The sequence below is a fragment of the Elgaria multicarinata genome, chromosome 9 (genome assembly GCF_023053635.1).
Source record: "Elgaria multicarinata webbii isolate HBS135686 ecotype San Diego chromosome 9, rElgMul1.1.pri, whole genome shotgun sequence".
Taxonomy (NCBI): domain Eukaryota; kingdom Metazoa; phylum Chordata; class Lepidosauria; order Squamata; family Anguidae; genus Elgaria; species Elgaria multicarinata.
In genome coordinates, this window is record NC_086179.1 from 56,671,352 (window position 1) to 56,694,485 (window position 23,134).

Consider the following 23,134-nt stretch of genomic DNA (forward strand, 5'->3'; position numbering starts at 1 on the left):
TAAATGCCATTTAAAAATATTTTTATAACACGTAAGATTTAAGGGGGGAAATAAAAGCGACTCCACCATACTTTCTTCATAGAGCAATCCCACGATGTTTACAGCCTCCCTGCTTACTACAATTACAGGACTGTCTTCAGTGGTTCTGGGGAAAGCTTGCGCCAATCTGCTAGGCTCTAGTACTAAACGCCGGCCTTCGTATATCAGTTCTTGATTGTGTGACGGTATTTTTGTCTGTTTGTAGACCAATTCATGAAATACGGCAGCACTGTAAAAACAAACACACACATACTACACATCTAGGAAATGTTAAAATAATTCCACCACCCCTTCTCTTTCCATTCCTTTCCTTGTATGCCGTGCCTTTTCAATTGTAAGTCTGTAGGCAGGGGCTGTCATGTTTAATTGATTATATCTAAGGGGCTTTGGATTAGCCTTGTGTGGTGCAGAGCGGTAAAGCAGCAGTTTCTGCAGCTGAAACTCTCCCCACGGCCTGAGTTCGATCCCAGTGGAAGCTGGTTTCAGGCAGCCGGCTCGGGTCGACTCAGCCTTCCATCCTCCCGAGGTCGGTAAAATGAGTACCCAGTTAACTGGGGGAAAGGTAATAACGGCTGGGGAAGGCAACTGCAAACCACCCCACTATAAAGGCCTGCCAAGAAAACGTCAGCGAAAGCTGGCGTCCCTCCAAGATGCCGGTAATGACTCAGTGCTTGCACAAGAGGTTCCTTTCCTTTTCCAAGGGGCTTTGGAAGCCCTTTTGGTTGAGGAGAGAGATAAAAATGCATAAACAAATATTCTGTTCAAAGGCACCCTGATCCTATCAGAGATCAAAGTTCTAATGATGAGGTAATAATAACGATGTGAAACTACAGGAACACTTACGTATTATGGTTGTGAATATAAATTTTGTGTGCCGTCATTTGTTGCAAAGAAAAGACATGAATAATTATTCGGTGGAGAATATCACTTGTCTCTGCAAAAAACTGATCAAATCCCCAGCATTTCTCTTGATCTGCTTCAAGAATATTTGCAAGGACAGGTGTGAGTAGTACCTGCAGGCCCCTAAAAGTTACATGGAAAATAAATATACATTAAATTTGAGTAAATCTGACTGTTTCTTTTCCCTCCGCAAAATCTGAATATACTAATTTTTATGTGTAAGAACACAGTCAACAGCATAAAGATATTTGAGTTGCCTTTCAGTTAGAAAACAAGAAGTGAAGGATCTAACTCATCAATGGTTACACATACCTCCTAGTGGCAGGATAATTGTTAGCAGTGACACAGAGATGAATGCCAAACACAAACATTGCTACTTTTTGCAACAGGATTACTGCAAGAAATGCTCTTGCCCAAGTAATGCAACAAAGTACTCTCCACAGCAGTTTACATGAATTCTGGAACATCCCACAGTAGTTTAGAACCTACAGTTTCTGTTGGTTAAGTATTGTACTATGCTGTAATCCAGAGTTAGGCAGTTTCCCAATTCTCAAACCTCTCTGCTTGTCTCCCTATAGACACTCTTGAAGATCTAAGCTCTACAAGCTGAATCACAGTTTGAGAACTTATCCAGGATCAGGGCAACAAACAATGGTTTGTGTGAACCATATATAGAACCAGGCTAAATAGGCTTTGGAATCTGCTATACCCTGTTCATGATATATTATCGTCAATTGAAGCATAATTGCCATGTTTGCATGTAAATATAAGCCTGAATTCTGGAGAATCCTGGTTTATTAATCACAAGCAGCGTGCTAGCGTATGTTGCCCAATCCCTCCCACATACCTCTTCCTGCCAGCAAAAGCAGAAAAAGTAACCAGAAACTAATAAGAAAGCAAAAGTCTATCATTATTTCTGAACCATGACTCCTGATTTATTGTTCCACTTGCAAGCCACAAGCTGAAGCCAGTGTTTGTAGATTGTTTCTGATTTTGGGCTTCTTCGGCAGTAACCAAACAGTTTGAGATACAACACTAAGTTTTTGTCTCTTTTTTAGTTTCTGGTTACTTTAACTGCTCATTCTGGTGGAAGAAGTCAAGTAGGAGCAATAAGGCAGTGCACAAAAGCATGCTGCTCATGAACATTAAATCAGGATTCTCTAGAATTCTAGCTTATTGTTATGTGTGAACATGGCTGATGTGTAAAAAAATCCCACATAAAAAAACTCTGGGTTCCCAAGCTGAAATACATTCTAGCAGCAAGAATCAAGAGGGATTGGGTAATATTAGAAGCCAGTATATTCCTCTTTTCCACCAATGTTTCACAGATTAGTCTGAGCAATATTATACAAATATCACTCTTTTAAGAAACAAACGTGCATATTTTGGGATAAATATTTAAATTATGAATGGGTGAAAGAAACATTATATAAGCCCAAGCAGATCACCAATACTAAATAGAAATGAAGCTAAAAATGATTGATCCCTGTTAACCTCCAACTAAGGAAAGTAAACGGAATTAAGTTATTTCAATAAAGTCAACAATTTGACAAAGCTTACTTAGAAAGACTGCAAGAAACAGGCATATCACGACTCCATTCAATGGGGCCATTTTCTGCTTTTTGTACTCCAGATATTGCACCAGAAGGCTTTCCCGTTATAATTTTATACCTTTGAGATAAAAACAGGTAAGTACACAGTCATCTGAAAAATACAAGACTCTGTAAAACCTCTAACAGCCACCTTTAATGCCATTTTATATATACTATTTATTTAAAATAAATGTCCTATAATGTTAATATGAATTGCCTGAGGCCTTAGACTAGAATACTGCTCAGGGAAAGAGCCACATTTTGTTACTAAGCAACTCTCTAGTAGGCTTACTAGTGTTGAAATACCGTACTATCTTTCTCATTAATATAAAATATTTTCCGTTGTATAAAGAACCAAACCAATATTTAAATTTGCATTAGAATACACCTTTGAAACAATGTGATATTAAACTACCTTAGAATCAATTATCAATAGTTAATTTAGAGGATACTATGGTTACTAGGACCAGAATTATAGGGTTCCACCCTTAAAGGTGGCCTAAAAGTAATTTTAAATAAATAAATTATAGTGTCTGCGTAAAATAAACAGCATGAGATCATTAAAAGTTGTGAATAAAGAAAGCTTATTTCTTGAAAAAAATCATTTTCAGCAGTTTTCACCAAAATGTGAAATACATACATATATTAAAGCAAGTCTTATATAGAATATTGCACCAGAAGGCTTTCCAGTTATAATTTTATACCATGTATTAGCGGCAACACTGCTTTAGTTTGAAGTATGATACATCACTAGCAGGCTGTGTTTGGACAACATGATAGTCAACAGTGGGGTAATAATCAACTTGACAGTTGTTTAACTGGGGGGTAACTCCCCACACAACATGATAATAATCAACTGTGGGGTGGATTAGGATCAGCACTGAGTTGACTCCATGCTGAGTTGACTCACTCATCATCTGCCCTTTGTTCCCTCCCCTCAGTCCTCCCGCTAGTATCCAATCAACCATTGCTGCTGAAAATGTATTCTGCCGTCTGGACTAAGTGTGCTTAGGTTAGCATTGCTCAATCCCATTGCTCAACAACTCAACTAGTCCAGGCTGTGCAAAGTATTCTGCTACCTGTTCTGCAACAATCTGCACAAAGAGCACCACCAGAATTCCTTCCACTCGCATATTTCTGGATCCAACCCATTAAAACTGCCTTGTCATTGCAAAGAAGTTATATTCTCTTTGGAAACCATGTATTTCCATGTGTTTGCACAATCACTTCAGCTTGTCATGGCTTAATGAACCTACAATGATTTGCAGTGCCTGCAGACAACACTCTGGATATTGAAGCCACAGCTTGTCATGTTGCCTGGACTTGAGGACTGTGACTAATGCAGAACCCATGGCCTATTTTAGGATTATGTGAGGATGACATAACAAGCTGCAGCTAGAATATTCAAAATGGCTGCCCACCTCTGCTATAAACCATGGTAGGCTGTTTGATTGTGTGAACCAACACATTGTTAACATTTTAATATTTCAGTCACCAAACACAGTTTTCATTGCTTTATCAAATACACCAAATCAAATCTTCCCTGAACACAACTAGAAAACATTAATTCTTCATGTTGGTAAAAACAATGTTTTCCAGTGTTTAATATTGTAACAAAATTTATTATAGCAGGTAAAGAATGAGAAAATGGCAGTACATGTAACATATTGGGTATTCAAGAGCTTACTTGAATCACACACAACGCCCCACCCCAGCCCCCAGTTAGATTCTTTGTATAGTTTCCTAAACACTTGAGTTAGTATTTTTATTTGCTAGAACAATTTGTGGATGGAGTATTTCCATCTAAAATTACCTACATTACTTCCTTGTTTCTGCGAGGCCCTTCAAAAGGTCGAAAGGGTAAACTTCCAGTTGCAGCATGGTAAAATGTCACCCCAATGCTCCACAAATCAACTGTTGCACCATATTTCTTTTGATGCTCTTTCCTCAGTACCGCTCGTTCATACATATCAGGATGCTAGAGGGTGGGAAAAAGGAAAGCAGTAAGAATGCTTTATGGTGCAAAGTGCCATATGCCCTAACTTTCGATACATTACTTTCAATAAATAATGAAGCTACCTTAGAATAAATTGATGAAGTTACACAGGCTTGAATAATTAACATTTTCTTCCACAAGAATGCTTTAGCAGTAGAAGACACTTTAAATAAGCCAACTAAACAATATCATGAATTTCTTTGCCACAAGCAGGAACTGTTGGCTTTGCATACGACTAACCATTGCTAAGGTGGTTTGTGCTGTCAAGCAATGCACTTGCTACTAGAGACAGTTACCATGGATCGAAGGAGAAAAAAGACACTTTCATTCTCCCAGGCCTTTAAAAATCATGATCTTAAAATTCTGATTTTTAATTTACAGTTTTTATTTCGAGATTTCTTTTTCATTGATACTGTATATTTTGGTTCTATTTTTTCTGCGGCCAACAAGACACTTGATGCTGTAATTTATTGATGTTGGTTACTCTATTCTATTACTGTATTTTAATATTTTTCAGATGTGAACAGCCCAGAGAACACTGTTATTGGGAGGCTCATATAATTATTGTGAAATAGTGTAAATAAAAGAATAGATTCACCGTCATTGTACTGGCCCATCTTAACACGTGCAATATCTCATCACTAGATATTACTAGGCAAAAAAAAAAAAATGACAGCCAGGGTTTGAATACCCATGCAAGCTGATGCCAAGATAATTCCTCCAAATATCGAAATACCAAAAAGTTCCACAAATAAGGGAAAGAAGAAATAAGTTTAATTGGTTTACCAAGTATTCTTCTGTACCATAAAGGGAGACAAACTGTTCATCATCATCCAGTTCTCTAGCAGCCCCAAAATCTGTCAATTTATAAACTGATTGGCCATCTTCACCTATAACACGCATTATATTGCCTGGTTTGATGTCGCGATGGACTATTCCATTCTCTCGAAGATGGTTCATCCCAGCAACTTGGACATAAAAGATAAAATGAACAAAAATACATGTTTATTTAAACTTTACATACATTTGTAAAAAGACAGAATACACTGTTACAATTACAGAAAAACAGAGCCATTTTCAATTGCTTTATTTTATTCTATCAGTGATTGCCAAGAAGGAATAAACAATTGATTATAGCCAAAGTTAGAACAGGAGTTTGCAATGCTCTGAACTTCACGTCTGAGCTTCTTGCCAAGGGATGGGTATAGATAATCACAATTACTTTATGTATTGCTCTGATTATGTGGTAAAGTAGCCTTCTCCAACCTGATGCCCTGTAGATGATTTGGACTACAACTTCCAAATTTGCAGTCCAAAGCGTATGAGAAGACCAGTTTGGGGAAAACTATGGTACAGGATAGCAATCCAGTGTATGCCAAAGAAACTTCATTAAATTTTTTTTAAAAAGAACATTAATTTATTTTGAAAGATCTAATTTATTAAGGTGTGACACTGCTGATAGAGCTCCAGGATTATTGGCCACATGAACAGGAACTCAGAAAGCACAGGTGGTAAGGGAGCAACAAAAGTTACAGTGCAATCCTTTCCATACCTACTCAGTAGTTCAATTGTGCTTACTTTCATGTAAGGGCAGTACGCACTACCTCTGCTGTGCTGTCACTGGGTCTGTTGCGCTTGCAATACCCACTGAACTAGTGCTTGAGACAATACTCCTGGAAACATTTGTTTCTGGATTGGGGCAGATCAGCAGAGCTCCTATCTACAAGCTCTGCTGACCTGACTCGCGAATGAACATTTTGCTCATTTCTGATTGCTGCATGATTCGTTAGCTTCCTATTGCACTCATGGTGGGTTCCACTACCTTTGCAACCATACACTATTATTACTGGACTTCTACAGCAAATTTCAGCTATAGACAAAAATATAGGATCCTGGTTTCAAGAGTGGAAGAAAACTCAGCTCACCTAGGCTAAGCTAAGCAAATAATAAAATGCAAACCAATATATTTTTTATGGATATTAATCACTGAGGAAATGTATATTTGTTGCTTACTTGTCCCATGGGACAAACACCGGGAAGTGACATACTTTGCTGTTATGAATAAATTACTGCTGTATGGCTTGGTATAGGTAAATATATTGCTGCCAGAGTTAAATGAAGCCACATGAAGTCATGATTCTATAGGATACAAACAAATTCTAATTAGGTTAAAAGTTTGAATACAGTACATAACAAACTAAGCTGAACACTAGCCAGTAGTTCCCAACCTTGGGTTTGCAGATGTTATTGACCATCAACTCCCATTACCTATGACCATCAGGCATGCTGGCTGGGGATGATGAGAGTTGAAATCTTACATCATCCAGGGACCCAAGGTTGAGAATTACTGCACTAGACATTAAAATACTTAAGGAAATAACTTCCACATACCAACATCTCTCAACACAATTAAAAATTCTGCTTCTGGCAATCCGTAGGCATTAGATGGCTCTTCTAAAACAGTATATAAACTGCCACATGGACAAAATTCCATAACAAGGACTTTGTGTCTAGAAGCTGTCTAGAAAAGAAAAATAAAAGATTTGCAAGCAACATGAAACAAGTCACAATACCAGAAATACAGAGAAATTGAATTCTTCACTGTCAAAAAGATTTATAGACACTCAAGCAGAAAGATTCAAAGGATCCTCATTTAAATCCTTCTCCAGTGGATTTCAAAGATCAAATAAAATTATCTTGAGCTACGAAAATACAAGAGAAGATCCCTGGCTACTTTGAGATTATCATCTTTCAAATCAAACAGATAGGAAAGGGAAAACTGCTACAAAGCAGAATATAGTTGGGGGGTTTATCTCTCAATTTCCTTAGGGAGCAAGTAACATCATGTATATTACTCGAACATTTTGCTGAAATTGATGACAGTTACTTTCAAAGAAATGCTTAGAATTGGTGAATTGATTTGAGAACAAAAATATCAAGGGAACATTCATTTGTGTCTGTTTCATTATTTGAACTGATAGCAATTTTTCCTCTGATAGTCATAAAGAGCACTTTCTTAAAAAAAAGGAGCGGTTATGACTAAAAAACAAGTAATCGACATTTCATAATTGTATACTTCATAAAGCAATCCAACCATTCTATGTCACATTTATACATTTGCACTGAATGTATCAGAAGAAGCAACACACCGGATGGCTCAGGTGTAATGCTAAACCATATTTCAGCATTATAAGAATAAGGCTAGCCACCCCCCTCTTGGTTGTGAGCACAGGGAGGAGTTCAGAAACTTGCAATTCTGTTTTAGATTAGCTATAGCTTGCACTGTTGTCTAAACCAAAACAAACTGTGGTTAATCTTAACTCTGATTAGTGGAAATGGAGTTGCCTTGTTTTCATTAACCACAGCTAAGATTGACCACAGTTTAGGATTTGAACAAATACACTAGGGGTGCAATCCTATGCATGCTTAAACATTAAAAAGTCCTACAACTCCCCATGTTGAAAGTTAAAGGACTTTTCCAGCTTACACCTGCACTGGATTGCACCCTAAACTGCGGTTAATCAAAAATGTAAATGGAAACATCTGATTTTCTCCTCACAGCAGTGTCAGAAGAGGAAAGGAGAGTGTGTGAGCCTGAGAGGGAGGGGAAACTAGGCTTGTTCTCATAACACTAAACCATGGCTATATCCAAACTCACAATATAATTAAGGAAAAAGCATACGGATCCTTGGTACACAAATTACAAAACCTCATAAAATAATACTCATTAAGCTAAAGGAACAAGAGATAATATTTACCTCTTCTTCTATGGCAAATAATTTGACAATGTTCTTGTGATTCAGCTTCTTTAACACTTCAAATTCTCTCATCTGAACATCCACAGGGCGAAGGAAACTGAAGTTATTAAACACTTTGACAGCATAGAGGTCTCCAGTTTTCTGTAAAACAAGTATTGAGAGCACTTTAAAAAACAAAAGATTTCACACAGCCAATTTTGGAATAATAATACTTGTTCCTGTATGTTATAAATTCTATATTACAAAATTACAGAAACAAATAAAGGTGCAATACTATACACCTGAAAGTAAGCCACACTGAATATAGTGGGACTTCTGAATAAACAGGCATAACAGAGACGGGGGAACCATATTCTCTCTGGGGACTAGATTTCCCTCCCCCACAGGACCCACAATAAGCCAAATGACATCATGTGGCTGAGCCATGCTCCCTGACATTATCAGGTCCATGGCCAAAGTGCTGGCTAGAACACTTCCAGTTCATCCTTCACCTTCCTCACGAAGTACACTTGGCTGGCGCTTTTCAATCTGTGATCAGGAATAACATGGGGAGTCCTCTCCCTGCCTCCTCCCCAGGCAGCTTCCATGCCAGGGTGTGGCACTTGGGGAGAGAAGTGGATGGGGCCCAGAGAAGGTGCACAAGCATCCACAGGCCAGATGGGGAACTTCCGTGGGCTTGATTAGGACCACAGGCCAGAGGTTCCCCATTCCGATGTATAGGATTGCACTGCCAAAATAATAACGCGGAACTTTGTTTTTAAATTGCTGTTAATGAAGAATCACAGACCTTTTAAAAATATATGTGTATGATCTTTTTATCATTACTCCATATATAGTTGTCAGGGGGTGGGGAGAAATTAAGTTTTCTAAAGTTTTCAATGTGAATAACCAAGGTAATTGATGGTAAACATGGGTTGTGGGAGAAATATCAAAATTTCAGTTATTTTTGATAAGATTAATCTTAGCTTTATCTTTCATAAGTCAAGCATGTGAAATTGGCAAAAGCTGTAATTAGGACTAAGTCACACCTGCTCTATATCCAACAGTTTGCATCATAAATTGTATATTTATTTTTTTTTAAATGCAAGTGTTAAAACCCCACATTCTAGATCATTTTACAAGTAGACCAGAGAACACCAATTTTGAGATCATGTAAAAGCATTTTCAGCTGCCGCCTAAGATTTCTGTTGCTATACAAACCTTGTGTCTTCCACGGAAAACATTTGCAGTAGCTCCTTGTCCGAGGATGTCTGATAGAAGCCAGAGATAATTTGATGTGCTTTGCATGACTGCTTACAATTAGGCAATCCCTGTTTAAACTGAAAAAGGAATTAGATTTTCTTGGATTAAGTTGCCAAAATGCATACAACAGAATACAAACTTTTCTCTTCTTTTTTGGAACCCAAACGAAATAACCCAGTAAGCTCAACTAGATTTCTGAAACTTTTTTTCATTCATTTATTAGAAATCACAGAGAATGAATAACTGTAGCTTAAACCTATAGTTGGAGATGTTACTTTTTTAAAAAACTGAAGAGATGAACAGCTTGTTTTAGACATATCAGATTGTAAAGATGTAAGAAAACATCTAACTAAGCAGCAAGACCCCTAAAACTATGTGCAAATCATTTCTCCTCCACATGCATGATTAAGCCCTACTTTTCCTCTTCCCTTCATATCCCTTTTTCCTTGACTCTCATATATTTTCAGAATCGTAAGACTATCTTGTTTTATTGATTGTATTTAAGCTTGTCCGGGAGACTTTTTGGCTGAGGAGAGGGATAAAAATACTTCAAATAAATAAATCCTCATAAAATTAACACATGGAAGCAGAATTCCATCCACTGATGTGGCCCCCAACTTCTACCCATTCATCAGAATTTCAGAAGGGAGTCTATATTTGTTTCAGCTATGACTCCAAAATGCATGAGGAACATGTAGAATCATGGGTGGGGACAGTAGGCATGACCCAAACCATCCCTCTGGGCATTCATTCTACACAGAAGTGCTGACTGCTCCTCATTTAATCACAGAAGAAAGCTGTACGAGTTTAAATAGTCCTACAGGAAAAAGCCCTGTACAATATTAAGAGCAAAAAAAACCCTATAAAGATGAAAAATCATGTTGTAAATACTGTGAACTACACAGATACAAAGTAGACAGAATCAATAATCTGGCAGCTCAGACAATAATTTCTCAACACTTCTGATGTGCTAATCTATATGGATACAGTGGAGATTGGGTTATTGATCTTAGAGCATTTATAGAACCCTTTCCTAGCACAAAATTTTCTTTAGAGTGGCTCACAGGTCAGTGACGGGCAACATTTCACCTGAAGGCCTACTCAAACAAGGCATGACTATCCAGGGAATTAAATTTGGTTACAAATCCCAGTTTTGTTTTTCCTTTTTAAAACAAAACAAAACAAAACACCCAAGTAGTTAATTCTTACTATGGTCTCAAAAATTAGTTTTAAAATTAGGCGGTGGAAATTACTCCAGGTGGAATCCTATGCATACTTGACTGTAACCACACTGAGCCCTGCGTGAGCCTTATTTCCAAGTACAAATGTATATGATCAAATTGCAAAGAAAGAAAAAGGCAGAGACAAGTCACACAAGGCCAAATGCATTGGTTTTTGATAGACACAGCAACATTTTTATTATTTTCTACATTCATTTTCAAAAGATGAGTTAAGTTTCTCCATATTTAAGGATACAATTTGCAAAAAGACTATGCAAATTCACGAGCAATTGTTGGACTTGCGTTTCCTGTGAGGCCCACAATCCAGAACAAAGTTGCCCATCTGCTGCACAATATCAAATCGTAGAGTAAAATTCAAAGCAAGGCTACATTCACATCAACTCCTTTTTGATACTCTCCTCCTGCTTCTCGTTTGCTCAGATATATTTACAACTAGTCTTCTATGCCAGCACTTGCACTTTTCCCATTAACCCTCTTACCCTGCTTCCTGCTCGTTTCAGTCCATATATGCCAAGAGCAGTGCATCTATTATTATTTGGAAGTCACCAAGAATGAGGCTGAAATGCTTAACGATCAGCCTCCCCCAACCTGGTGCTCTCCAGAAGTGTTAGACTGCAACTCCCATTGGTCATGCTGGGTGAGAATGATGGGAGTTACAGTCCAACACATCTGAAGGATACAAGCTGGGGAAAGGAAGTTACAGATCCTTCAATAGGAAGGCCTCTAGCCTGCCTGACTCATGCACTAACCCCCCTTGCCTGCTACACTGAGGTCAGCCAGAGTTCTGCTTACAGCCCAATAATAAAAATATATTTGGAAGCAAAATACATTGGTTTCAGTGGATGTTATTTCCAAACAAACACGCTTGTTACTTGAAGCTCAGACTTCACCTTTTGCATAGCTATTATTCACAGTAATGAGAAACCCAGTTTCTTGCTCCTTCTTCTTTAAGTAACTCCATGTATACAGTACTTCCCTCAGGAGCACCCCTTGTTACACTGGAGGCACTGTGTCCTTCTGCACATTACAAGTTAGGCATGAAAAATAGTCCAGGATTGGAACCTGATGAATTTCATCACATAAGACTATCAGAAGAGACCAAGGGGCCTATCTAGTCCAGCATTCTGTTCACAGAGTGGTCAACCAGTTATCCATGAGAAGCCCACAAGCAGTGTTATAAATATTGTGGAATACGAACCAATTGAGCCAAATAAAAAAAACATCCGGATGTTGGTTTTCAAAAGGAAAGTTTATTTCCACCTCAGGTACCAAAAATCTCTTTGTACAAAGGTCCCTCTCCCTTGTCAATGTAAGGGAAAGGGCCCGGAACAGAAGTTTACTTTTCATTTTATACAGGGGGGAAACATTGTATGCAAATAATTGGTTGCTTGCTCAGATCGTCACAGCTGATCCTCCTCCCTGTTTTCTTGACATGCCCAGATGGGTGAGAGACCCTATTGACTTTGCAAACTCCATTATCACATGATTCCGTTAGTAATGAATCTGGGACCTTCCTGTCACGTATTCCATTGTCTTTAACTAATCCCTGTCCACCACTCCCTCCCTTATCCGCCCCCCCCCCAAAGTCCCCTGGGACATTCCTGTCCCACTTTGCCTACGTGGCAGAAACTTTCCTGCTTTACCCTCCCTTGGCGTCTGACATTCCTTTCAATGGGCAAGCTTCCCACCTCTTATTTCTCTCCCTGGTTTCCCACTGAGCTGTGGGGAAAGGAAATAAGAGGTGTGTGTGTGTCAAGCGCCTGGTGATTTAACCAGCAGCTAGGGCTCATCCTTACCCCTGAGTAAGCGACCTTACCCAAATAGGTAAATGGGACTTTTCTCTCCTACCTGGGAGTAGTGGGAAATCAGTTATTTTTCCACAACAGCAGGACATGAGTACAACAGCACCATCCAGCCCCTGATGTTGGGGGTAAGATATAGTCACTGATTTCATTCACAAAACATGACATCCCATTGTGGGTTAATTTACCCTGGGGGGTTGTCATGTTCTTGGCACCCGCCTTGCTGTGTTGTGAGAACCCAGGTGGCAAGAGTCATTTGAGGGCTAGACAACCCTCAAATAATTCATGGCTTGTTTCAGGGTTATTTGATGGTTGTCTCAAACAGCCTCTGCCACCTGGCTTCTAACACAACAAGCCACAGCAAACCAGGTGCCCAACAAGACACACACCCCACAGGTAAATTAGACCATAGTGGCTGTCGTGTCATGTCATGCGAATGAGATCATTATCACTGGTAGCCATTGATAGCTCCATCATGCTTAGTGCCTGCTGAAAACAATATTACTTAAGTTGATCACGACTAGCTTTCCACAAAGGGATTTCAATGCAACTAATTTAATCTGCATTCAATGATCAAAGTCTGCTAATTTGTTTACTCATGTGTGTTGAATTTTATGCCATTTTGTTGGATCTATTCCAAGGGAACAAACAATTCAGCTAGTAATTTTGCTTTCATTGTTGTTGTTTTGCAAATTAACATTGTGCACCAAAAAGGATTGTGGATCCTGTTAGGACTGGCCTCATCTAACTCCAGAAAACTTTAATTATTCATTCCCTAGTCAGTAGGCCTTTAAACAATGAAGGCCGAATCCCATATCTATAGGGCTTGTTCACAGAATATTCTGGTTACTAGGACAGGCTGACTCTAGAAAATCACAGTCTGCAAATTTACTTCACTATGTCTTGGGGAAATAATGATTTTGAAATGCATGTCAGTTATTCAAAACCTAATAATAATAATAATAATAATAATGGAAAAACAAATGATATCCAGAGGAGACCTTATAATGGAAGTGCTGCATTCCAGTCATGATCTCATCTCTATCTATTTGAATTGCCCTTATTTTCAGTCCTTTCCCAAAAATATTTAAGGCTTGTCCAAGGCTATGAAAAACAGGAAAAAGAATGAAAGAATTCTTGCATTTCTTCCTCTCCCTGGGTTAAGAGGCACAAGTAGCAGTTTTTGCTTGCTCCTCCCAGCTATTCTGTCAGTGATACCATATAGCCCACCTGGGGCTGAATATCTTGAGTGCTGTTACTGCTAAATTCTGTTGAGGTGAGGGAGAGCAAAAATAGAAACTAAAGAAAATTTGAGAATACAGGTGGCCTGCACAGAGTTGTGGGGTGAGGAAAGAGGACACAACTCTTTTTATTTGTAAAATTAAAAGTGTTTCAATAAAAATATAATGGAGGGGGGAGGAAAGAAGATAAAGCAGAGAAAGAGGTGAAGTGGGAAGAGATGAGACAGTTCAGATATAGTGGCAGATAATTGGGGAAAGGCTATAGAAAGAGAGGAACAGCAGATGACCGAGAGTGCTGAGGAGAGACTTGGGCCTATTCTACACCAAGCAGGATATTGCACTATGAAAGCGGTATATAAAAGGCAGAAGCCACACTATTGCTTTATAGCAGTATTGAAGCTCACTGACAACTGTTGGGGCCCATGACACATACCATATACTGCTTTCACACCGCTTATATCCTGCTTTGATGTGGCTCCTGCCTTTTACTTACTGCTTTCATAGTGCTACATCCTGCTTGGTGAAGATTAGGCCTTTGAGTTACAGAAACAGAGATGAGGGTGCAGGCATAGTGATAAAGCCAGAGAAGAGATGGCATGCAATAGGGTGAGGAGGAGAGAAATTTAAGAGACATCTGTAATTGTGAATAGACAGAAGAGAACATATACTATGTTTTGCAGAGAGAAGAAATTAAAGTCTATTTAAAACAGTGAAATGGGGAAGCTGCCTGGCTTCCCTTGAAGATGCTGTGCTTGGCTACTTCAAAGCACAAAGGAGAGAGCATTCATATGTAGTATTAATTTGTGTGTCATTGTCATCTTTAAATTCTGCCTTCATACAGCTTTACCCAGCACCCTCAGCATGCTCAGTGCTGTCAAGACATTTTCAATATCCAAAGATTTTATAACCCAGAGAGAATAACTCCCATGCCAACTGTTTGTTACAATCTCTGTATAATTAATTCCAGCTAACTTTTATTTGGATATTTTTAAAGCATTTATAAGACATGACTGCCTCTGCCATCAAGGGAGTAGAGCCTCTCAGGCATGTGGGGATGGTTGTCAGCCACAAGTGGAGAAGCAGAGTTTTAAATGGAGCTGACACCAGCACTGTGTAGTACTCTTACCTCCATCTTTTTAAATCACCAGGAACTATAGAGGCAAAAGGTTTGTTTGTTTGTTGTTAAAAAAAATTATAGCTTGATGGCCTTATAGGCCCCTTCCAACTCTACTATTCTATGAATGCCTCCACAACGTGAGCTTGGATACTCTGAAGACTCAGATAAGCTCTCTTTTAAATGGAGGATGAATGTGATTAACATAGCCTGCCCAAGCCCAGGGAGGGCTGAAGAGGAGCAACAGAAAGAGCCTTGGCTGATACCTGCCTGTCACAGACTTTCCAGCCCTAAAACTTTATACACAACCCTGGAGGCAGGTGTGCCTGAACAACACATCCTTATTTTATATATGAAGCTTGCAGATTTGTAAAAGAAAGGGGGGGGGAAGAGTTCCTCAAGCGTATATTTTGAACAAGTAAAAAAGAGTTCTCTCATATGGCTTCTATTTCAAATCACTCAGTATCTCCCAGGTGAGCCTACAATTTATCCCCACTGCCAAAATATTAAATTTGCACCCAGGGAACATACATTCCGCTTGGGGGCTTGATCTGGAATGGCTGCTTCTTGCACGTAAACCACCCAATTATAATATGGACTTGTGAAGACCCTCTACTAAGTTCTAGAGCATGAGCTGCTAGAGTTAATATCCAGGTGCACAGACTTGGAACTGGAAGAAGGCACAAGGCGACAGTCATCTATTTCTAAAGAAACAGTAACACAGAGCTCCGCCGAAAAACCAGGAAGGAGCAAAAACAGAAGGGTTGGCAACAAGCCGAAAACAGGCAGGAAGTGCTGAAAAGGTTGGCTAAAGCAACCTTTCCCAATCTGCTCTCAAGATGCGATGGAATGCAAATCCCATTATTCCCCCCGATAGGAGTTGCAGTACCACACATCTGGAGGGCACCAGATTGGGGAAGGCTGGACTAGAGGCACAACATAAACCCCTACAGGATCGCACCGTCAGAGTCACAGCTTGCTAAGGATGCACCTGCTCAGGACTCCCATACAACTAGAGAAGATGACAGAGGCCCCCCCCCTCCAACCCCACTCCTCTTCCTCTCTGCATCGGTTAGCCTTAATTTTGGAAGAAACTCTTTTCCTCCTTCCCTCCTGCGAGCAGCTGGCATTGATGCTTCGGAGCAGGGCAGGAATTCCCCCCACGTCGGGCCTACAAGGCTGACCAAGTCGCCTCCTCCAAAAGAGATTCGTCATTCGAGAGCTTTTCCACCGAAAGCGAAACCTCGCCACACGTTTCCTGGTTCTTGCCCCGTTTCAGATTTCTCCGCCGGCCGCGCCTCGCATTACCTGATCCGCGCCTTCCGACGACCCCCCTCCGGCGGCGAGCGCGAGGAGTTCCTTTTCCCTTGGCCGAAGCCCTGCTCCAGCCTTTTCTCGTTGCGGCCCGCCCAGCACTTTCCTCTGCTCGTCGCCCAGTTCCCCGTCTGCTTCCGGCTTCCTGACGCGCGTAGAGGTGGAGCAGCTCCAAGCAGAGGCGGGTTGGTCCCGGGCTCTGCCGACGCCAAGAGGCAAGGCTAAGCAGGCGGCGATCACGTGCAATCCGGTGTTGTTTTACTCAGAAGTCAGACCAATTGTATTCAGGGCTTACTTCCGAGTTAGCATGCAAAGGATGGCTGCCTTCATTGAATAGAAACAGCCTCAGAAAACTAAGGCTGACATCTTTTACAAAGATGCGTTTAACATTGCAATCCTATACATACCTGCTCAGAAGTATCTTCCACTGAATTCAACAGGGCTTAATCCTATGCATATTAGAATGACAAGCTAAAATGCTGAGCAATGAAGCTCGGAAACGTTAAGCCAGACTCTCAACCTAGCCTGAGCTCCATGGTGGAAGGGCGGGCTAAAACTCAGTAGTATGGTACAGAGGGCTAAGCTCAATTGAATGGTATGGAAAAACAGAAGGCAATGGTTGGGGTAGAACTGGAATGGGGAACCTGTGGATCTCCGGGTGTTTTGGAACCACAACTCCCATTATCCTTGTCTATTAGCTATACTGGCTAGGGTGCTGATTAGAGTTGTTGTTCAACATTTGGAGGACCACACAGTCAACCCTCAACTCTGGGGTAGAAGGTCATCAAAAGCAGGTCTAGTAGCTGTTATAGGCAAGGGTGCAAATACCCAATACAGACACATTCGGATGTGAAAGAAATACATGCCCAAGAATGCTTTCAGTTGCCTATGGTAAAAGTTATCACCAGCAAATTAGTACAAGCTGAACTATTTGCACTTGTTGAAGCCAGTAATTAATTATGATAAGTTCAATTGCAGGGTGGTGGATGCCAAGCTGTGTCCAGTTAATGCTTTTTGGCAAATACATATTTACCAGATTACTATCTAGTATTGACCTGGTAAATTCATGAATGATACATCTTTCAAAAATTAACGCCATCAACAACATACAATGTATTATAAAACTGTCCTAGTGGGAAAGTGTAGGGCACATAGACGTCTGCTTTGAGTTCTTAAGGGTGCAATCCTATGCATGCTTAGACAGAAAAAAATCTTACAACTCCCAGCAATCTCCAGCCAGCATGGAGTGGCTTGGGGAATGCTGGGAATTGTAGGGCTTCTTTTCTGTCTAAACATGCATAGGATTGCGCCCTTAAGAGTAATATTTCTCCTCAAAAGAGGTGTAGGCACACAAATAATAATGAAAGTAAGTGTAAGGAAGTAGTTCTGTGGAACATCAGTAGCAGAATGAAGAATAGGGAAGCAGCCATCAATTAGAATTGCAGGGTGTTATGTAAAGGCTTGTTTATTCCACACTCGTGTCCTGTAGCGTCATTATAAAGTTCACAGCAAGAAATATACTTATAATCCAAAATAGCTAGGTGAAAGCAGCTTTGAATACTTGAATAGCAGAGAATGTGAATGGGTCTTTTGGTTAGCATCTGTCTGATGGCTGAAGTAAAGCTTGTACATCTGCCCTGTGATAAAAGGAAAGATATGCTTCAGAATAAAAACGGGAAACACTCTTCACACATGCTTTTTAAACATCCCAAAGTACTCAGTCTTAGGTAACTTTGGTATCATCAATAAGACACCTACACTGAGCTACTGGTAATATCAAACTTATTTGAAGAATTTGTGAACTGACTAAATATCTTTAATGAAGGCTCAACCTCCTACTTAAGATTGCTTTTAATTACTGCTGTTTATAGTTTGGGTTGCATCCAATGTTAGTCTTATCTAGAGTAGATCCATTGAGATGACCAGAAGTTATAATATTGATACAACTCTTTGATTATCTTACTGTTTTATCTGACTTGGTTTGAATGTTTGTGATTTTATTGGATTGGATAACACATTTGTCCCTAGTCTGGATATAGGTAGGAAGGAGAGATAGCTTAAAAATACAATTTGTTTTTTGTAGTATTTCCCCAGAACTATGAGCTGTTCTCGAGCATCACAAGAGGGGATAGAACAAGCAGTAGTGGCTCCATGTTTTTGAGTTCCCTTGCATAAGACACTGTGAAAGGGGGGCGGCTCCCTCAGTGAGACTACTTTCTTACCAGCTGCTATTGCTGCTCATCCTCTTTGCTTGACTGGCAGAGTGCCAGGAAGCAAGTATGCAGTAGTGTCTACTGCGCCTTCTCACCACCACGGCTGCCTGGGCCAGAGCAAGAGGCCAGTGAAGAAGCAGATTGCAATGGTAAAGAGAAGCAAATCCAGGGGGTTCTTGTCTGTGGACCCTTGGCAGGTGCCCAACTATGCCTACCATTGACGCTAATCCTGATACCAAGTATTCAATAGGGTCCTCTCCTTTGCCTCCCACTGGTGTGTGGCACACTGCAATTCACCAGTTGTTTAAAAGGATCAGATACCTGTCCAGCTAAACCTGTCCTCCTCATGGCCCTGGCCTGCAAGTTTCTGTACCAGCTATTCCTGTCTGTGGGCAAGAGACTGCCAAGAACAGAGGGAAGAAAGTGCCATTGAGTCCTGTGCTGATTCTGCCTTGTCAGTACAGCTGCATCTATGATGAGATAGATGGTTCCTGGATTAATTTCCATAGAGTCTTGAAATCCATACACAAAAACAAAAAACAAAATGCAAGTGCCCATAGATCAGTGGTTCTCAACCTGGGGCGCTCCAGATGTGTTGGACTACAACTCCCAGAATGCCCCAGAATGCTCCCAGCATTCTGGGAGTTGTAGTCCAACACATCTGGAGCGCCCCAGGTTGAGAAAGGCTGCCATAGATAGTCTTATGAGATTTCAAAGCTGACACCGAGAAGATGACCAATGACTCAAGACAACTTGTAGATTTCATTGAATAAAATTTATTTTTTCTGTATAAAAATGCAGAGCCATCCTATTTTTAATCAGATCTGTTAATAACTGTTTTGTTGTATACACTTCAGCATTTAGACCCCTCCAATGAAACAGCTATCTACAAAATGGGGGTTTAATTGTTTTATTTTATACCACCTTACATGAACAAATGAATTTCATTTCTAATATGCACATATTTTACTCAGTATTTAAAAATGTACACAATTTATAACCATTGCTATGGATTTGGAAGGAATTTATACATTGTTTAATTTCAAAATTAAAAAGTGGATATTTTATTTTTGCTGTACTAATTACAGCATACAATTATCCTACACAGAGTGTTTTGAGTAAGCACATAGGCAACTTGTGTTGTCCACATGCCTTATGTACATCAACCAACACAACGTGGGGATTTCATTTGCACTTGTACAGAAAAAGGCTAGTACACATACCAATTTAAGCACAGAGCAACATCTTTTAAAAGGAAAAAAAGTAAATCTGAACAGCACAGAACTTAGCATTCATTATAAATTATTATCTGGAGTTCCTGATTAGGGAAAACAGGCAAAGGTTCCAGTAGACGTCTTAGGGTTTTGCTCTTTGAAAGAATATCTGTTTTGAAGAAAATATATATGTTAAGAGTTTAAGAAAACAGACATGAACAGTATTGCTGTCAAGGATCAAAAAGGCATGTTGCAAGGGAAAATTTTAATGGATCATCTGGAACTACCAATAAGATTCTAGACATAGAGAATGGTGGTAACTTGGCAAACTGAGTCTCCCACCAGGGCAGGGAAAAGTATTGCCAGCTACTAACTAAAAACTGTTAACAACACTAGGTGTAAAAAAGCTACCTATGTCTGCAGGGGCTTCCAAGGTTAGCTGACAAAATGTTTTGGCAACAATCTTTAACAAAATGTTTTAGGCACGTGGTTCTTTCTCATAAATTCAAAGTAACATAAAAAGTAGCATTTGATAAATGCCATTTAAAACTGAAAAGTAAAATGCTAAAATTTATACATAATCTAGCATTATCTTCTCAGTCCAGTTTTATTAGAAATAATAATGATAATAATAATAATAATAATAATAATATATTTTATTTATTTTTTACCCGCCTCTCCCTCTGGATCGAGGTGGGGTACAACACAAATAAAAACATAAAATACATACAACTAATTCAAACGTTTAAAACCAGTGCATCATTAAAAGCAGCACACCATTAAAAAAGGCATCTTAAAATTCAACTGGGTAGGCCTGCCGGAAGAGATCAGTCTTTATGGCTTTCTTTATTTTTGGAAGACTGTTAAGTTGACGAATCTCTTCCAGCAAGCCATTCCACAAACTGGGAGCAGCAGAAGAAAAGGTCCTCTGGGTAGTAGTTGTCAGCCTTGTTTTTGTTGGCTGGAGTAAATTCTTCCCAGAGGACCTGAGTGTGCGGGGCAGATTGTACGGGAGAAGGCGATCCCGCAGGTAGCCTGGACCCAAACCATGTAGGGCTTTAAAGGTGAGAACCAACACTTTATACTTCGCCCGGAAACTAATTGGCAGCCAGTGAAGAGATTTTACACCACATTACTGGTGAAATGTGGTCACCCCTAGATGTACTGGTGACCAACCTGGCTGCCATATTTTGAACATATAATGGATTCCAGTGGTATTGAAGTATGACCACAAAAGACTTAAAATGACTATTTCAAAGGCCTGTTGACTGAGGCAGAGAAAGATTCCAACAGGGATGGTGAAGATATAAAAATGCTTTCAGTAGTTCAAGCACTTTTTTTAAAATTAAAAGCTTTCCTCTTACTATACCAGGGTGCTGTACAAAATGTAATAAAGAAATCCTAATACAGCATACAATGAAACAATTTAAAATATAAGGAGCTTCACATGAGCAAAGGAAAGCAGGTTCATGGCTCCTGGCCCCACCCCCAATATCACATGCTGGTTCAACCCCATTCCCAAACCTCCACACGTTCAACGTAAATGTTTGCAGAGGGGCATCTGTGTATGAGTAGGTGCTCCACGCATCTAGGACCCTTGCATGTCTGAGGGACTCAAAAATGTATAGATGCTCCTTTACAGATATCCACACTCACATGGATTTAAGGGAACAGAGCATGTGGCATCAGGAGCAAGGCCTGGAGATGTGGTCCCACTTTCATTTACTCACATGGAACCCTGTCATGCAATTAACCCATGAAGGTAGCTTCTGTCTTGGCATGAATATCTTCCGTCAGTACTGTTTACTAGAGTAAAAGTTAGCTCAACAGTTCGAAGCCACAGAAACCTCCATCTGTGTCAAGTTGTCATGGAGCAGCTGTTTCCTCCCTAATCACCTCTCCACTTAGACACGCTAGTGATATAGCACAGGGACTTTCAACAGCAACAAGAAAGTAAATTTCCCCAAACAGAGCATGCATGATCAAGCCGCTAGAACACACATTTTAGAGTCCACTACATGCTGGACAGATCGGAGTTCCATCATATACATGCAATATCTACTTAACCCAAGACAAAATGCATTCACTCATTAAAGATGAAATCCAGACACAAGTTGACCTACCTTTAAATAGTTTTTAAAAACTTTAGCATCAGGCTGCTGAAGTGCTTGACAGAACTCCTATAAAAACAACGAAGTCGAACATTTGCTTACACCACAATAATGAGTTATTAATCTGCTCTGTAGTCCTTAAGTAGCATTTGCATTTTTAGTAACTGTGGACTTAGTAACTGTGGGTGTCACCATTTAGAAATGGGGTCATGTCTATAGATTTGTGTACACAAGAGTAGGTGCATTGACGCTGGTACATGCAAGGATCTCTGTGCGTCCCAGCTATAACATATTTAACAATATTGGAACCAATCACCTGTTCAGATGGGAGGCGGAGGGGAAGGGATGTGCATTCAGCCACAGTAACTAGACAATATCACTGACCATTTGTTAGGGAATGTGCACACCGATCCTAACCAGCAGGGACCACTGTGTGTAAAACTCTAAATTTTCAAAGTGTTTCTCTCCCTCTCCCTGTGCAGAACCGTTTATGAACACTACTCTTATCTAGCAGGACAATCTATGTGTAGAAGCAAGTATTAGTACATGTACAAAACACTTTGCAGACACAATTTAGATTTCAGTCAAGTTTTAAAAAGTCATTTTCCACTGAAAGTTATGTTTACTAATGACCAAAATAGTTATGTACTGTTAATTTCAATTGTTCAATGTGCTGTGTGTTGTATATTATGATGAACATCAATACTCTTTTTTTAAAAAACAAACTAACTCAAACCTATTCTGACAAAGTCAGCACTCTTGCCAAATCAGTATTAATTCTCTTGCATTCACGCTAAGGTATGTTTTATTTGAAGATGATAAGAAAAGCTAAGCTGGGTTAGCTTCAGGGTTTGTCCAGGAAATACTCCGTGTATCAGCTAGAAAGAATTCTTACCTGGATTATTTCAGGAGCTACCTGCAGTGAAGGCAGATATTCTTGTTGAAGATACTGGATACATTCAAGGCCCTAGAAAAAGGAAATACATCATGTTTTGACAGTGGCTAGATATTTTCTTATTCTAAACCTGCTCCACATTATAGTTTAATCCATTGTTTGTAAGATTATTGATTAAAAGTCACACCAGCCACAACCAAACACTGGAAGACTTGCTTCCTTCTCCCAAAGACTGGAACCATCACTTCTTATTCATCCTTCCTTCATGGGCCACCCAGAGTTCACTTCAGCAAAGCCTTTTTAGACTACAATAGCCTCATCTTGACTGCACACCCTCCTCTCACCTCTGACAGTCCATCTAATACACAAAAGCTCTCTAAGAAGAGACTGGCCTGATTCAAACAATCTCTGCTACACAAGTTGAGATATGAACAAGCATTTTGCCTATGCACACAGCTCTTT

At 39.8% G+C, this 23,134-nt stretch overlaps 2 protein-coding genes across 2 annotated transcripts in view; both read right to left on the bottom strand.

Moving 5' to 3' along the window:
• The window catches only part of TBK1 (TANK binding kinase 1), a 30,043-nt gene extending 13,680 nt beyond the window's left edge, over positions 1-16,363 (bottom strand). Inside the window, exons 1-9 of the mRNA XM_063133939.1 lie at positions 16,234-16,363; positions 9,486-9,604; positions 8,286-8,426; positions 6,919-7,048; positions 5,314-5,495; positions 4,349-4,509; positions 2,500-2,610; positions 883-1,062; positions 72-268 (exon numbers count right to left, since the gene is read on the bottom strand). Coding sequence (XP_062990009.1) covers positions 72-268; positions 883-1,062; positions 2,500-2,610; positions 4,349-4,509; positions 5,314-5,495; positions 6,919-7,048; positions 8,286-8,426; positions 9,486-9,572 — 1,189 coding nt within the window. The 5' untranslated portion in view covers positions 9,573-9,604; positions 16,234-16,363. The remainder of the gene's footprint in view (positions 1-71; positions 269-882; positions 1,063-2,499; positions 2,611-4,348; positions 4,510-5,313; positions 5,496-6,918; positions 7,049-8,285; positions 8,427-9,485; positions 9,605-16,233) is intronic.
• A 2,849-nt stretch (positions 16,364-19,212) lies between these two features.
• The window catches only part of XPOT (exportin for tRNA), a 33,317-nt gene continuing 29,395 nt past the window's right edge, over positions 19,213-23,134 (bottom strand). The window contains exons 23-25 of the mRNA XM_063133940.1: positions 22,673-22,744; positions 21,790-21,846; positions 19,213-19,835 (exon numbers count right to left, since the gene is read on the bottom strand). Of these exons, the coding sequence (XP_062990010.1) occupies positions 19,809-19,835; positions 21,790-21,846; positions 22,673-22,744 (156 nt within the window). The 3' untranslated portion in view covers positions 19,213-19,808. The remainder of the gene's footprint in view (positions 19,836-21,789; positions 21,847-22,672; positions 22,745-23,134) is intronic.